General features: G+C 38.8%; 1 protein-coding gene and 2 non-coding genes across 5 annotated transcripts in view; all 3 read right to left on the bottom strand.

Annotated features, from left to right (window-relative positions):
• The window catches only part of LOC131797330 (helicase domino), a 29157-nt gene extending 12592 nt beyond the window's left edge, over window positions 1–16565 (bottom strand). For 2 of the 3 annotated variants that reach the window (XM_059114942.2, XM_066162397.1), the window contains exons 1-24: window positions 16431–16565; window positions 14393–16282; window positions 13817–13957; window positions 13048–13493; window positions 12524–12619; window positions 11785–11939; window positions 10896–11000; window positions 10759–10826; window positions 10513–10605; window positions 9864–10178; window positions 9509–9619; window positions 8994–9245; window positions 7842–7978; window positions 7021–7087; window positions 5650–6627; window positions 4953–5179; window positions 4283–4485; window positions 4090–4144; window positions 3436–3862; window positions 2530–2718; window positions 2336–2452; window positions 1874–1924; window positions 1619–1702; window positions 1088–1219 (exon numbers count right to left, since the gene is read on the bottom strand). In XM_059114942.2, coding sequence (XP_058970925.2) covers window positions 1088–1219; window positions 1619–1702; window positions 1874–1924; window positions 2336–2452; window positions 2530–2718; window positions 3436–3862; window positions 4090–4144; window positions 4283–4485; window positions 4953–5179; window positions 5650–6627; window positions 7021–7087; window positions 7842–7978; window positions 8994–9245; window positions 9509–9619; window positions 9864–10178; window positions 10513–10605; window positions 10759–10826; window positions 10896–11000; window positions 11785–11939; window positions 12524–12619; window positions 13048–13493; window positions 13817–13957; window positions 14393–16216 — 6273 coding nt within the window. In that variant the 5' untranslated portion in view covers window positions 16217–16282; window positions 16431–16565. The remainder of the gene's footprint in view (window positions 1–1087; window positions 1220–1618; window positions 1703–1873; window positions 1925–2335; window positions 2453–2529; window positions 2719–3435; window positions 3863–4089; window positions 4145–4282; window positions 4486–4952; window positions 5180–5649; window positions 6628–7020; window positions 7088–7841; window positions 7979–8993; window positions 9246–9508; window positions 9620–9863; window positions 10179–10512; window positions 10606–10758; window positions 10827–10895; window positions 11001–11784; window positions 11940–12523; window positions 12620–13047; window positions 13494–13816; window positions 13958–14392; window positions 16283–16430) is intronic. The other variant, XM_066162396.1, reaches the window with a different exon arrangement.
• Window positions 4575–4646, bottom strand: LOC131797403 (small nucleolar RNA SNORD18). The gene has a single exon (XR_009341213.1). It is a non-coding gene; the product is annotated as a small nucleolar RNA SNORD18 (small nucleolar RNA).
• Window positions 5264–5338, bottom strand: LOC136279276 (small nucleolar RNA SNORD18). The gene has a single exon (XR_010716798.1). It is a non-coding gene; the product is annotated as a small nucleolar RNA SNORD18 (small nucleolar RNA).
• Window positions 16566–16582: the final 17 nt, after the last annotated feature.

Genomic DNA, 16582 nt, shown 5'->3' with positions numbered 1-16582 from the left:
CAAAACCAATTTAAGCAAGGATGATTCAAAAGATGCTACAGCAGTTTATTCACAGAAAAGCATTTAGAGTTTTGTGCCATGAAAGAGGGTTGGGGAAAGGTACTTCCAGTAGTGCTACTAACAAACACTAACACAACTGCATTAAACTTAACACTAGCAAACAAGCTAGCCAAAGCACCATCAAAGAAGTAATGATAAGAAGGATTTGATGAAAATGTGGACAAGATAACTTTCATCTTGGAAAGTCCAAGACAACTTTGGACACCAAAAATATAACATTGGTAATGCTAACACTGTACAGCCATCCAAAACCACTGGCAAACATTGAACTAACGAGCTTACTAGGGCTGGTTAATCCAACAGTTTCAAAATATTACACAAATGCCAGCAATCAATCAAGAGAAGATACAAAACATGACAGACAACCTTTTACATTCAAACATCTTTTTTTATTTGAAAGGTTTGACAGCACTTTTCCTCAACAAAAGCACCAAATTCATACATTTCCATGGTTGGTTCCCTGCATTTAAATTCAATAATTTTGGCAAATGCTTTCCATAAATAACTGCCTACAATGAATGTCTAGTAACTTATTATTTTTGTAAATCTCTTTTACAGGGAATTCCTTGATAAGAAAGAAGGAAATTTTTGAACCACCCTTCCATAATTTTTACTGGAAAACTGACCACTGAATAAGTATGCCTTACCTTTTAGAAACATGTTTTACACTTGGGAACAAATGGTCTGTGATTTCTTTGAGAACTAATTTGTTTGATTTTCATCAGCAGGGAGTCTGCAAATTTCTAAGGTTATTCTCACAGGACATTCTCCCACATAACAAGCTAATTTCCTACCAAAGTCAATTTCTCCTTGCACTTTTTCTAGAGCTACTGCAACTACTACTTCTACTGCTTGCTCTGGATGAAGTTCGACTGGTACTGCGACTGTTCCTGACAGCCGCTTGAGCCTCATTACTTTGTGTTTCTGATTTCAAGTTCTTTTTGGCTCGTTTAGACATTAGGGAATTTTTTCCAGAACACTTGCTATTTGCTTTTGATCTACGCAATTTTGATTTATTCTTTTTAACCTGCAAGGATTCCTCTCGTGTGTATGTGTACAAGATTTCATCCTCCTCTTCAGCAGCTCTTTTTTCTTCCTCCTTCTTCAAAGCTTGCAGATGGCCAAGCTCCCAGTCCTTCTTTGCCATTTCCACTTCATCCTGTCAATTGCAAGTTTGGACATAAAGAATACACAATAATCTTTTATTTCTGAACAACACTCCAAGTTGCAACCATTTTGTCCCTGTGGCAACTAGAACAATTTTGGGAACTAAATTTGTAGTTTCAGGAGTTTCATTTAAAGCTTGTTACTGTTGGTCTGCTGTCATGTATAAGACCTTTAACTGCCATCTGTTTAGCTTGTGAGCTGGCTCTCATTTTTGGGTGTCACCTGCTCACTTCTGGACACAGCCGCCTATAACACCATCTACATCCACATCCACTAATGAAAAAAGCTACTGAAACCCTGGGGTGGAGGTCCCCAATTTTGTACCTGTGTTTGGTTGTCACATCATTGCATCTTAGTGTTTATCATTTGAAGTTTAAGTGAGACAGCTTACCTTAGCTGCTTTGATTTGTTCCAGCGTAATGTAAGCACCAGATGATTCCAAGAACCGAATTGCATATCTTTCCACAGCAGTCATCTTTAGAAAGAATTCAAGAGAATATTAAAATAAACAATAATTCCTACAGTGAGGACTGAAAAATCATACTGGAAAATGTAAGGTAAAGTTTGCTTGCTTTGCATTTGTTTTTTTGTTAATTTGTTACTTCTTTTGTGAGATTGGGAGAGCACATTGAAATCTGTTCCTCACCTGGCTCTCCAGAGCAGATAGTTCTTCCTCTACTTTGGACTGCTCTTCTTCCTAAAGCAATAAAAAACTTTCCTTAGTTTTCTCTTCTTTTACCTGGAATTAAATTAGAAAGTTAGTTGTCCAGATGCTGGGGACTCGTGCTGCACACTGCTCTTGAGAGTGTAAACCTTACTGGGAACAATGTGCTCCTGCTTGCTCTGACAAAGAGATCACACTTCGACTTTCACCTTTGCAAAAATTATAAGAGCTAGTAATTTGCCCTTATAGAATTCACAACTGATACCCAAGTGTTATGCTTGCCTGCCAAAATGGTAGAACAATATTTCAAGAAGCCAGTTTATAATATCATTTCATTGTAGATATCAAATGTCTTAAGCCAACTGAATCACTAGTCACAAAGCCATGCACCGTTACTGTACTTTAGATGTGGTAATTTAAAGAGAATGAATCTTACAAACAAACCTTTCCATCTTCACTCAGGGGGATTCCTTCATCAAATTCTGCTAATTCTGCAGCCTCTTCAGCCTTTGCTCTTGTAGCAGCACAAGCATCCTGTTCATCTTCTGCTTTAAACAATGCCTACAAGATGGTGTAACAAAGCAATGTAACCTAAACTGACTTCATACATGTAAACAAAGCACATGTATTCTATGTACCTGCTCCAGCAAGTTCTGTGACACTTTTCCAGCTCCAGTCTTGGTGCTACCAACTTCTGCAGTTGTCTCAGACTCTTCTTGAGATTCTTGTGTCACAACTTCGTCAATGGGCTCTGTCTTAGTAATACTAGGCTGAGTGTTAGTAGCTTCAGTAGATGGTTCAATGGTGAAGAGATCCTTTAGTGTAGTCTGCACAATGAAGAATATAAAATTAAACATGAAACACAATTCATACAACTCTTCTATCAGTTGAGAGGTTTATACTTTTTCATCCTTATAAAATTCCATGACTTTCCACAAACTTCTTCGTGACTGTTGTTATGACCCAGGTATAACTAGTTTTGTTGTTTGGGCAGAAAGTCATTCTCTGCCATTTCTGATGACTTTTCAATACAAAAACTCAAGTTCAATGACTTTCCAAGCCTGGAAAATGACACAAAAAATTCCATAAACTTCCGAGTTTCCTGTAACCCAGTTAAACCCTACGGGTAGCTCTGGGAACTTGGCATCATATCAAGGCTATATGTCATGTTTGTGTTAGGAATGTTCACTGACAGTTTCAATCAAGCATACTTTCAGGGAAGCTCCATTACCACATCCTGTGTTAGGCCCAGGTATTTGTAAATTTGACTCTGATAAAAAAGTGACCAAGAGAGTATTTCTCTGTATTATATCAATACAATCAAGTCAAGCAGAAAAGTGTTGAGAATAAAGAAAAATATCAATAGGGGGATTATTAATGGATCCGATACCAAATTCTCCAAACTAACATCTCAAGAATTGTATAGCAGACAGTAGAGAGAATTACTAGTGACACCTTGGGATTGGAAGGGTTAAATAACCCTGTGGACAGTTTGAAAAAAGTTACAAAACAATAACACACTCAGGAACAGTATCTCGACCTACTTCTTTAAAAAAGGCAGTGGTAAAGTTTCCACCCTCAATAGCAATATCACCCAGCATTCTTTTCTGATTGGCCTTCTTCAGGATGTTTTCCTCTATTGTCCTCTCACTAATCAGTCTGTAGATGTGGACATCTCTGGTTTGACCAATGCGATGACATCTGTCTTGTGCTTGGGCATCCATTGTAGGATTCCAGTCACTGTCATAAAAGATGACCGTGTCTGCACCAGTAAGATTGACACCTAGTCCACCACTGCGTGTGGAGAGGATGAAGCAGAAGATGCGAGTATCAGCATTGAAGCGCTCCATCAAGACCTGTCTTTGCTCCACCCTTGTTGTGCCATCAAGCCTCAGGTAGATGTAACCATGGTAATTTAAAAAGCTCTCTAGAACATCTAGCATCTTGGTCATTTGGGTAAATATCAGTGCCCTGTGAACATCAAGTTGAAATGCAACTATAAGCATCATATTAAATGTCTAAAACAAAAGCCAAATATCAACTTTTATTTGCTTCATAAATCACAAAGAACAAGTTCTGGACTGTGATAAAGTTACATTGCATTACAGAACCTGTCACATCACCACTGACAGATTGGTTTTTACAAAGTAATAGACTATACTACACATGTTGGCAAGATAAATTTATATTCTTCTTACCTGTGCTTTCCAACTTTTAGTCTTCTCAGCAGCAGATCAAGAGTTTGAAGTTTACCTGCGGCAAACAAATTGCACTCATGGATCTTATGCACTGGTTCAAATCAATACAAACAATTCAAGGTGCTAATACACAAGAACTACAATTTAAGAATCCCTTGCTTTGATGCTCTTGTTTAGATGTATATGTCCTTACCACAATCATACTGAATAAGACGCACTTCTGGAAACTGCATCTTCAAGCCCCGAGCAATTGGATGCATGAATGACGTCTTGGGCATCAGTTCACCGTGAAGAGTTTCCTCAAGGTTTTGCATCTTTGACAAGTAGGAGGGGGGAGGGTGGGATGTATGTAGTTTGATGGGAGGAGCTTCCACAGATGGTATAGCAAACACAAACCTGACAAGAAAAAAATCAGTGGTTGAATAACCTCTGGCAGCATTTTACCACAGAAGTCTAACTATTTCTGCAGTTCATAATAAAGTTGACAGCTCAGAACTTCTATATTATCAGGGTCAATCAAAAACACGGACCTTGAAGTATAGTTCTCATCATAATTATGCTGTTCCTTGATCTGACATATTTTTCTTGAATAAATTAAAGAATGGTTTTGAAATCATGAGTTCTTTTACTTCTGTTTTTTTGGTTTTTAATTTCTTAATTTTGCTGAAACTGTCTGAGAGTTCCTCAGATTCCTCAACAGCCAGTACTAAACAATAAACTGCTTGAAAACACAATAAAAAAAATTAATCAGAAAAGTATCCTTTTACCTAGTAATCTAGATTTTTTTTCAAGACAGCTTCGAAATAATTCTGGTGTTATAATATTGATGAGCCAAAAAAATGAAAACACACATGGAATTTTACCTGCTAAAAACATCCTTCATTTCTATCACTCGATCTACTGGAGTTTTCAACATGTTTGTTAAATATTCAGAATGTTTAACTATACTCCACACATCCTTAACTATAGACACGGCCTGCACCAAATCTGGTCCATAGACTGGTTGTGCTTGAGAATGACGACTGTTGACCCGTACAATACGCACAAGCTTCTGCTTTCTTTCCTTGAGCCTTTTTTCAGCAAGATTCTCCTAGGAAGGCAAATTTAACAAAATTAATTCCAGTTCTAACTTTTTCTTTTCTTTAGTAACTAAAACTGTTCTTTCAATCTTTGTCAGCTCAGAACTTCAAGTTTTATCACAGATTTACTCTCAACAACACGGACCTGAAGTTTCACTCATCACATGCTGACAAGAAACCACTAGTCACTCCCCTTTGTTCAACCTCACCACTGCTGCATGGAAGTGACTAGCATCTAATTTCTCTTTACAATATTACACCTGAATCACACATCAGGGTCGAAAGAATAAAGGAAAGACTGCCAACAACTTCCATAACAGTACCATAAGAAATGTATGATGGACAAAATTTGTCTGAAAGATTTGCAGGTAAAATCAGATATCAGAATCAGTGCCTTTCATTCCATTTAGGGTTGTGAATAGTGCTTCCACACTGGAAGAGCCCCTTCATAGCAAAGACTAGCTTTGACATTAAAACATACCAAGAAAAATGGTGAATCTTTGTTAGCCTGGGTGACAGCAGGAAGTGTTGTTTTACTTTCTAGGGCAATTCTCTTTGTTGGAGACACTGGTTTGGGTTCAGGATGAGGAAGGGGAAGTCTACTAGCTACACCATCTTGAACAGTTTGCCCTACTGGTGCTCGATTCTGAGCTGCTGGAAAGCTTGCAATACCAGGGACAGATGGATGTGACTCTACAGCAACACCAGTAGCAGAAGGAACTGAAGCTGACCAGGGTGACTGCCCTACTGCCATATGCTGACGCTGAGATTCATAGCCTGCTCCAGGTCCTGGATAGGGTGGAGGAGGGGGCATTTCCCTTCCATATCCAGACAAAAGTATCCTAGATGCAGGAAAGCCTGTCGGGACACCAGCACTATGCCGTGTTGGGTGGCTGTGAGGCTGCTGTCCTTCAGGAGTTCCAGGCGGCATTCTTCCAGGTAATAATCCACCAAAACCTGGGCGTTGTGGATGGTCTTGAGACCGCCCTGGAGGAATGCCATATGGAATAGCACCGGGAGTGTACGTTGGATGCACTCTATGTTGTTGATGAGCAGAGTAAGGAGGAGGGGGAACATGTGGCATGTGCTGTCCACTTGGATGAATACTGTTAGATATCTCTGTCTTGACACCGCCTAATGGAAGCACAGGATGGCCAGAAAATGAAATCCTGCGAGGTTTTGCCAGAGGGACCAGCCGCCTGACTGGTTCAGGGTGGGAGTCTATTTCTATAATCATTTTTGCAGGTGTCTGAAGAGTTTGTGAACGAAAAGCTGCATAGCTTGTCACTGTTCTTTCAATGTCTGCTACACACAAGTTCAAGTAACCAAAGCTGACATGCTTGAGGGGGTTATAATCCAGAGCTCTAAGCACCAATGATGCAGTGTAGAACTCAATGCCTTCCATGTAGAATGGTGAAACTGTTGGTCTTGGTTCAAACAAGTCAGGATGATTACAAACCTGAAAGAGTATGTGGCACAAAGTATCAGTAAGTAACAAGGGAACTTCATGTGAGAGCAAAAACAAAGTACAGCTTTGTGTACATGCTTTTGATGCCACAATCGGCTTGTCTTTGTGAAAGTAATCCTGAAGAGGAGTTTTTGTGGGTGATGTTTGAAGACATCAACAGAGTCAAGTGCCTCTGTGATCAAATAACTCTAACAATGACTTCCAAACAAGTTGTCAATACAAGGCTGTATGTCTGTCAGAAACACTGACCACAGTCCTTTTAAGACTACATACTATACCCTGCATGATCAACTGATACCCCCCCTCCCACTAATAAGTGGTTTAATAAAATAGATATTTATTTAATTTATTTTGTTGGACATTTTATACTAAAATGTTTGTTACCTTTCTCAGCTGCATGAGAATATTAATAACACTGAGAAAGTGACCAGACTCTAAGGTTTCCTTTGTCCTGAAACAAAGTGAACAAAACATAATTTACAATGATTCCCTAATCACAAGACAAAGTGCTGCACGTCACTACTCAATATACATCTGTAACAATGTTGTCCCCAACAGGAACAGTTGTACAGTGTACATGTCAGAGGGTTTTATAGCAGCTTCTTCTCTTGGCCATAAGTGACAAAATCTAATAGTTAGCAGTGAACCTTGGCTCAAAAGCAGTTGTCCATGTACAGATCTTAAATCCACAACCAAAGTATTCATTCCACTCATAGAAAATACAAGCAACAGTCCAACTCTTGCCACAATTGACACTTGTAAGTAAACTGGAAGGAAAACCAGTAGCAGAAAGTTAGGCCATGGCTCCACAGCACTTCAACCCATGTATTTCAGATGTCAGACACAGACATTTAAAAATTTAACTCCCAAGATCTGATTGTTAGTCACCCCCTCTGACTGCTTCAACTTTTCTTTGTAAATCAGTTACAAGAATTTGGTGTTAGATAGTGTCCACAATTTCTACCTGATAAATGAGAGTATTCCCATCACCTATTTGTTGGATAATGCATGGATAATATATAGAGAGAAATTAAATGTTAACCACCTTTAAAGTTAAAGTAGAAACCTAAATTCTTCTTTCAATTAAACTTTTAGCAGAACTTTCAGTCACAGTTCAAAATTTGCAGGACAAGATAATTCTTCATTACCTAAAGGTCTTGTGGGCAAAGGTTTCTTTTTTTTTTTATTTTCATTACAGAACTCACTTAGTCCTGGACATGAAGTCATCATAGAGATAGCGCTGTCTCTTAGATAAGCGGCAGCTGATCAAGTGTTCATATTTCTTGGGCATCTGGGTTTCTACCTCCAGCTTCAGTCTTCTCAGCAAAAAGGGTCTTAGAACCTATAAATGTTAATGGAGAACCAATACATCAAGTCCACAGTACTACAAACACACACCGATACACAAAAAACAGGTACTCCTGTGGTGAAGAGTATGTACCTCTCGACAGGAACCACTGAATGGTTGAGTGTTACCTTTCAGTGGGTTTTAGAAGAGTATCATGCTCTTGGCCAAGCGAAATTATCACATAACAACCACTGCTATGCAATATTGGATTGGATGGCCCCTTACCAATTACAAGTGTACATCAAAACACACAAAAAGATCTGGCTGCATGGTAATAAGCAATCTTTTGTACTTGGATATTCACCTGACAAAAATCTACAGTACTGCTTAAAAGTAAGTTGACAGCCCTTCAATCCTTGATTCCCTGCTCTTAAGCCTCAATTCTCAGTCCTTGATTTTCACTCCTTCATTCTCGTAACCCTTCAACTCCTTGATCAAATTTGTTATTCCCCTTACTGTTAACCATACAATTCTTATATTGTCAGTTCAGATAATTTAGTATTGGATCAACTAATTATCCCCAAATTGATATTTTTCTTTATTCTCATCACTTATCTGGTTGATATTGTATTGATATTGTAAGGAGAAATTCTGTGCTGGTCACTCATGAGAGTTAAAGGGTTACATTTTGAGGATCCAAAATTGAGTTTGCATCTAGACTATTGACTTACTTTTGAGTAGTACTGTACAAACAGAGACAACTATTAACAATACATTGAAAGCACTGATGTTTCTGAGTACAATACTCTCGTGTGGTGTAAATGAATGATTTCTCGTTAGAAAAGTGAAGCCTTGCACATTGTTTCCCCACAGTTCTTAACCAGTCAAAAAGCACTGGAAGCATTTGCATTCACATCTTGCAACTGTCTTTAGTTTCAAGGCATCTATGCTTAAGCTTGTCTATCACAGTTCATGTACACCAGAAGTATTTGTATTTATGCCAGGTTGTCACCCATGGCTTCAAAGCACCTAAACTTAAACCTGCAAATGACAGTTTAGGGAGACCAACCTTATGAAGCCTTTTGATAAGTCCTTCATTGTACTCCCTACTCCCTTCAATCATGCCAGACAGAGGATTTGAAAACCATTCTTTGAAATCTTTGTGAGACTGGAAAACATGTGGCATTAGGAAGTGCATAAGTGACCAAAGCTCCATCAAACTGTTCTGAAGGGGAGTCCCTGTCAAGAGTAGTCTGCAGTGGCTATTGAAGTTAAGAAGATACTGCCACCTTTGGGACTTGAAGTTCTTGATGTTTTGAGCCTAAACCAGGATTACCATGAATTAAACAAACAATAAGTCAAAACATCAAACAGTAAATGGTTTGAACTCAGGAGTAGCATTGCATTTTGTAGCCTGATTATTTAGGGTTGAAGAAACATCAGTCATCACTACCGACAACAGTCCTTCTCAGGACTACTCTCACCCCAACAACCAGACTACACAATCAGCTATGGATGAAACAAACAACAATGGCAGTCTTCACGGAAAAAGGAAAATCAAACTAAGGTTTACATATTAATCACCTCATCTAGAATGAAGTATTTCCACTTCTTTCTGCGGAAAGCCTGATGATCTTGAATGACCAGCTTGTATGATGTGATACAAACATGAAAAGCATTTGGTTTTGTCCAACCCTGAAGCAATAAAAAGTTTTTGTAATCATATTTGTATTAAATGGTATATCACATAAAATGAGAAGTACTGAAACTTTATCTTTGCTTCTTGATCCTAGTGAATTCGTCTAAAGAAAATAAAAACCTCTGAGAACTCAAATTAGTATACTGTGCATGAGGGATCTCCTTAGCAAATGCAGAACCAAATTAGTGCAATCATTTTTTCTTTTAAGGAATGGATATATAAAGACATTGACAAACACACCTGTCTCTTAGCTTTCCTCTCTTTTTGATTGCCATAATAAGTCAAGATTTTAAATCCAGGACACCATTTCTTGAACTCCAATTCCCAGTTCAGCATCACAGATGTGGGAACCACAACCAAGTGAGGACCCCAAACACATTTCTCACAAGCCAGGTGGGCAAGCAGTGCAATCGTTTGGATAGTCTTTCCCAAACCCATCTCATCTGCAAGGATGCCATTAAGGTGCTTTTCATGCATAGTTACCAGCCAGTCTAGGCCGATAAGCTGATATTCTCTAAGAACACCTCGCAGCAGGAATGGCACTTTGGTTTTAATCTGAAACAAGAAGTCCAAAAAGCAGTATAGGCAGGTTATTTAAACAAAGTGATGGTGTTGTTTGGTAAAACTGTGCTACATATCATCTTCAGCTCTGCAAACTGTTTAATCAAACATCTATTTTTATAACCAATACTGGGGAAAGGAGGAGGGGGTTGGTGGGAGGAAACTTAAAATTCATCATTTTACTTCAAATAGCCTAGTCATAGAGAAACCTTGAAGCCAAAGATGGTCTTGAAACTACCCCCCTTGGTGGGATTTATTCAATTTACAGCCCTTTTTTTTGTCTTCATGTAACATAACAGAGTACATTCAACAATAGTCTGATCCTTACATCAGTTGTTTCTAAAGTGAATCCTCGAGGTTGCAAGCTCTGTGCTGTTGCTGCAGCATCTGTCAATTCTTGGTCTGGATCAGAATCTGCATTCTGCAGAATACAACAAAACAAATTCAGCCCCTTGCATTTGCATAGTTACTCAGCTGGCAATAGTTGGGCTCCATATGTAAAGAGAACCTTTTGTACAGAAAAGCACCTCTTTTTATCGCGTCTGCAAACTTCACATCTGGGGAGAAAACACACCTGTGATTCACTGGCTCCATCTTTCTCTTGTTGCACAAGGTATTCTGTTCCCTCAGTATCACTCAACTCTACAAGGAACAAAAATATCAACTATTAAAGGGACTGCTAACCTTGCAAAAGTTACACTTCATACCCACCTTCATCAGATGATTCTTGTGAACTCTCCTCTTCAGTCTGTAAATCTGTAGATTCATTCTCAGCAGCACTATACATCTTCATCAATTCCTCAATGGGCATCTCACCTGAGATGAGAAAATTTCCAGATATTCTTACACAAAGACAGCAGAAGTACACAGATAAGATATTAAGTACCTTGATGATAAATTGACACAGTGAAGCATAAAAATCAATAACAAAAAAGCCACACATGTTGCAATAATTGTATTGATTTTAAGTTAGTTTAGCCCAAAACTTTCATCTTTTCCTCATTTCATGAATGAATAACATTAGGAAAAAGATACTTAAGTAGCTAATCACTTTTTTTTTCCCAAATAGTTATTTTTCACTGAATGGGAAGTTTCTCTGAGGGCAAAGCAAAAAGATTGGAACAATGATTAGGATGAGTTTAATATTAATTTAAAGCTATATTGATATCATGTAGCTACCGACAGGAACCACTAACATGCGAGTTACAAAATGCCAATGGGTTTTATAGCAGCATTGAATTTTGGCCACGATTTGCAAAACCTAAGGCTAAGGAAATTCCTCAGGGAACAAGCAAATGGCCATTCAGAAAGCAACTTGTATAGCTTTCCTCAAATAAAAACTTTTAGAGCCCTGCACCCTCAATTTCTGGGATCAATGTCAGTACCTGAGCAACCGCACACCTACCCCTCCCCTGACCCAATAACAGTCAACTGATAGCAAGTTATGGTAACTTTTGGGTCAGGGGAGAGATAGCTGAGCAGTTGTTCAGATACTGACATTGATCCAATTTCTGAGGCATAAGCCTTCAGACACCTGTGTTTCTATTAAGACCAGGGGAAGATATGTATACTTTCATAAGCTCCTGACAGTATGGGATACCTTCCTTCTGGAGATTATCAATTTCACTTTTGTGATCATCTCCTTCCTCCAGCTGTTCCTCCTCTTCTAATGTCTGTTCATCGTCTTCTGTGCCTCCTTCTGTCATCACAAAGTCTTCATCAGCTTCAGCAACTTCTCCACTTCCACTGGCATTCCTATATATCATGATTTCAAATTGAATAATGTCAAAAAAAGAGTTGAATATTCTTCACAACTCTTAATCTATTGACAGTATCTCACTGTATATTTGGGTTGAATACAAATTTGATGAGACAAAATCGGAGCAAGGGTTTCTGTGAGTGTAAAAGGGATGAATAAAAAGGATCTCTTGAAGCTGATAAATAAAGGAAGTAAGTTTCTAAAAAAAAAAAAATAGCACTGTGTTGGTGGAGATATTACAAGATAATTTGGTTTACCAACTGAGTTGATATTGTAAATTGGCCACTGTAAAGAATTTATAAAGCTGATGTTTCGAGCATTAGCCCTTTGTCAGAGGTTGAAGGACTAAAGCTTGTCATCAATTCAGACAAAAAACAAAATCAACTCAGTTGTTAAACTAAACCAAAATATTTGAAGCTCCTCGCTGTCCTACTCTGCTCATCTTTGGCGGTTACACATTATAACACACATTGGCAATAACTTCTCGAAAACAAACGAAACACAACTACAAATATATCAGAGAAGACAACTTAACATGATGTATGGTAAGTTAGTATCAATTGCAGATTAAAAGTTTTACTTGATCTTTGTTGTATCCTGTTTTTCTTTAGGTTCTTCCTCTTCATCATTGTTCCCTTCAACATCCACTTCTACATCACTATCATCACTTTCTTTGCTGAAATTTTGGAATTCAAAATTGAAAAAAGGAATGTCAGCATGAGAGTACTACTGATTGATTGTGAGGCATCATCATCCAGTTGAGAGTAGTCCTGAAAAAGACTGTTGTTGCTAGTAGTAACTGAAATTTTGACAACTGAGTAAAAGACATTTTAAGAGTTAAATAAATCTTTGAACTAACATATCCAAGATTTTGCACCAGAGCAAGGGAGCTATTCATGCATATGCACAAGGATATTTAATTTGCTTCTCTTAAAGGACAAAAAAATTTAACTTGTAAAGGGAATCACTATCTGTCTGGAAAAAGTGTTTCACAACTTACTTGTCACTCTTCATCTATCTTTTTATAATTCTCATGGTAAGCTACTTAATTTTTTTCTTGTTTTTCATAAGAATGCAATGAATCTCATCTGACTTATTTTTTACCTTGACCCCTCACTTTCATCCTCAGCCGATGAATCTTCACCGTCTTCAGAGCCATCTTCATCACTTCTCTCTTCTAACATTTCTGGTGGCAAGCTCTCCAGGAGTTTTTCCAAGGGAATCTCGCTTTCTTGTCTTAACAAGTCAAGCTCATTTTCTCTTGAGGCAGATTCTTCATGTGCCTCTTCAATTTCAATTGTTTCTTCATCATCATCAGCTTCCTTAGTAAGTTCAAATTCACTGTCACCACCTGTTTCAGGTTTGGATGAGACAGGGGAAGAGGGACCAGTGGACCCTCCAGAGGCATGACCACTGGATGGTGGAACAGCAAGACTCTCTGCTAACCAGGAAGAATATTTCTCTGTCTGATCTACAATGAAGTTTAGCTGTAGATCTAGAGCTTTCTTTCTGTTCTCCTCTAATCTGCTCTGAACCTTGTATTGAACCACCTTAAAGATAAAAATTTCACTTCAAAAAGTCTTCCCAAACATACCCTCCATCGGGAATAAGAAAACTCTTTGCTTGCCCTTTTTCTGGCTTGAAAAAACCAACAACAACAATGCTCTGCTATAAGATTGTATCATCTTCTTGTTTTTTTCTTTTCTGAACTTGGATGTAAATGCAAAAGATATGCTCTACAGATGTAGCAACCGTGAAAAAAATTATTTTCATTCCATGGTAATTTGAAAATGCATGGATTGTTAAAGGAAAATATGCTCAACCCCTGGAGAACCCTTAACACATCTCAATACAAAAGAGCTAAGAAAAAAACCTTTTCAACTGAACCCCAGAATTGCTTGATTTCTTTGGCAATGCTTGCTGCAATTTTTCGGAGACGGACAGATTCCTCCTTCTCTGCTTTCACTTCTTTGCTTCTCTGCTCCTGGTGGTATTTCAAGACTGCTCTGGACAGCTGTGAGAAGAGATGCTTATTTAAGTAGCAGTGGATAATGATTAGTACAGAAATCGCCAATCACTGAAGTCCCACCCCAAATTTTTCACGCCCAAATCTAGGGGAAAAATCTTTGTTAAGGTATGATAGAACCTAATAAGATATGACAAATAAATTATTTCACTATCAAAAAGAAAGTTGCTGTAGAGCTTAATTTGTCATTCAAAGTACATTCTGAAGGTAGGTTACACTGTTGGTTTGATTTCCATCCAGATTAACCCTTCTCACTTATATAAAGTGGTAATATGGGAGTAAAAGGCTCCTGAGAGATGTTTGAGCAAGGGACAATGCTGAAATGCGAGCCAGAAGTAAAAAGCACAAACTTTAAGACTCAGGGACTCCATAAATTTTATACTAGGTGGGACTCCTGAAGGTCTACAGTCTAGAAAAGCACACCTTCTTGCAAATGCCTCTTTTCCATCTTCTTTCTTGTAAAAAGTCAGTTGCCAGCCACTGCATTTCCTCCAAGAGATAATCCCAATGCGCTTTGCATCTTGTCATTTCCTGCACTTTGGGAAGGCGGGATAAAGCCCAGAGACCTTCCTTACGAAGTTCAGAAACTCTCTTGAGAACTTCAGCCTCCTTCTTAGCTTCAACTGCAATATCCTCTTGAGAGATAAATGAATGTTGCTCAAGTACAGATGTTAAAGACTGACTTCTTGTGTTCAAAGTTGATTTTGCTCCATGAGAAAGCAAAGTAGGTCCATTAGCAATTGCTGGGTTAGAGACTCCTGCATGTGGTATATTTACACCTGGCGTATGATTAGGTGTTGGTGTAACATTTGTAGAGTCACTTCCAAAATGATTGCTACTATGGCCTTGTGTAATGTGTGGTTCTAATGGAGGATTTGGTAAAGATAGTGATCGTGAATATGGCGGAACTGAACTGCCCACATTCGACCTTGGAATAGGTTGGTTTCCAGTAAAAGGAGAAACATTAGGTGCAATTCCTTCAGTAACTGATAGCTGTGATTTGAAACTTGGATTTCCACTAAAATTACTGGGAACTGCTTTGCGTGGATCAAGACCTGCTTGCTCATAAACCTGTCTCTGTAGTGAGGTGTAGTTGGTTGCTCCAGGATTACTAGACTCAGATTGTTGTTGTGGCCACTTGAATAGCCTAGGTGATGCTGTCATTGGTGATAGTGTAGGATTTGTACCAGACGCATCATCTAAACGATTAGAATTAAAAAATGCTTGAAATGCTGGGTTTGGTCTTTTCTTCCACAACAAGAAATCCATCATATTTCCTCCAGTTTGAAGAAAGCAGAGCTCTTGGAGTTTTTCACGATAATTAGCTTTTAATGTTTCAAGTTCTCCATTGTAATAACTAATGATAAACTGCCGCAATTTTGTCATTTCTGAAAACTCCCCTCCTAGCACAGTAGATTTTTCTCCTACTCTACTTGGAATTCCAAGAGTTCTACTAACATTCAGAGCAGCATGAGGATTCATAGAACCCTGGGGACTTGCCACAGACTGAGTTCGAGATGTTGCTGCACCAGGTGACAACTGATTTGGAAATGCTGCTGGACTCTGAAGTGTTGGGGTTCTGTGAGGGGTATTATATCCAAGATGGTGAATGGTTCCTCCAGGAGAGTGTCCGCCTCCACTGTAAACAAATTGCTGTTCTCTTGGGCTTGAAAAATCCGGAAATTTAGGTTCAGAAGAATACGGTATTGGAAAGTTTGGATCTGCAGGACTTAACTGTGACGTATCAGCTAAGCCAGGATAAAAGTCAGGAGTTTTTAACGCAGTGCCTCTTGGGCTTACTGAGCCTGGTCCATGAGAAAGAGTGTATGTAACACTACTGGGTGTTGCACAGGAGGGCGTAGCAGGAGGTGCTGAAGGAGAAGGTGCTGGAGATACATACATAGGAGATGAAGACGGGTAATGTGAAGGTGAAACTACAGAATGAGGAAATGGAGATCTTGGAGAGAGTTCTCCTGTTGATCCTACAGGTTGACTAAAACTTCTCTGGAAATGGTGAGGGAAATTTCGATGAGGACTAACAGGTTGAGTGGAGCGAGTTGGACTTGGAGCTGTTCCAGCTCCATGAGGTCCCATATAGTGGAATGACCTTTCCGAATATGGTGAGGTTGGTACATTTTCTGGCACGTTGCTGTGAAGTCTTTCCGAGTCGTGAGAAGGTGTCCTGCGAGCTTTTCTGCGCGGAGTTTCATCGTGATATTGCGACGATTCGCTCGTTCGTCGCATCATTTTAACTCCTTGAGGTGCTTGTTTGACATAATATTCCTATTCCTTAAGAGAGGTGGCAAAAAGATCCTGCAAGAGGAAATGCCATTTTATGTCAATTTCATACGAGGCAGAGCATGCGCGATTCTGCCGCCATATTGTTTTCCGTAACCGACAACGGCTAATGCTACATTTACAAAATTGGTGACCTTAACTAAACCATCCGCTTAAAATTTACCTACAACTTCCTCCATCATTAATGTTCTGATAATTCCATGTGGTTTTGGAGGCGTATTACGACCTCTTTCGTGTGAAAATTTTGAGAAATTGCCCTCTCAAGCCTCATAAAATTTTCCCTACAACGACAGGCTTGATATGCGCTATAACAGT

The sequence above is a fragment of the Pocillopora verrucosa genome, chromosome 2, assembly GCF_036669915.1.
Source record: "Pocillopora verrucosa isolate sample1 chromosome 2, ASM3666991v2, whole genome shotgun sequence".
Classification (NCBI taxonomy): Eukaryota; Metazoa; Cnidaria; class Anthozoa; order Scleractinia; family Pocilloporidae; genus Pocillopora; species Pocillopora verrucosa.
The sequence above is the reverse complement of the archived record's forward strand: the minus strand, read 5'-3'. Positions and strand labels throughout refer to the sequence as shown.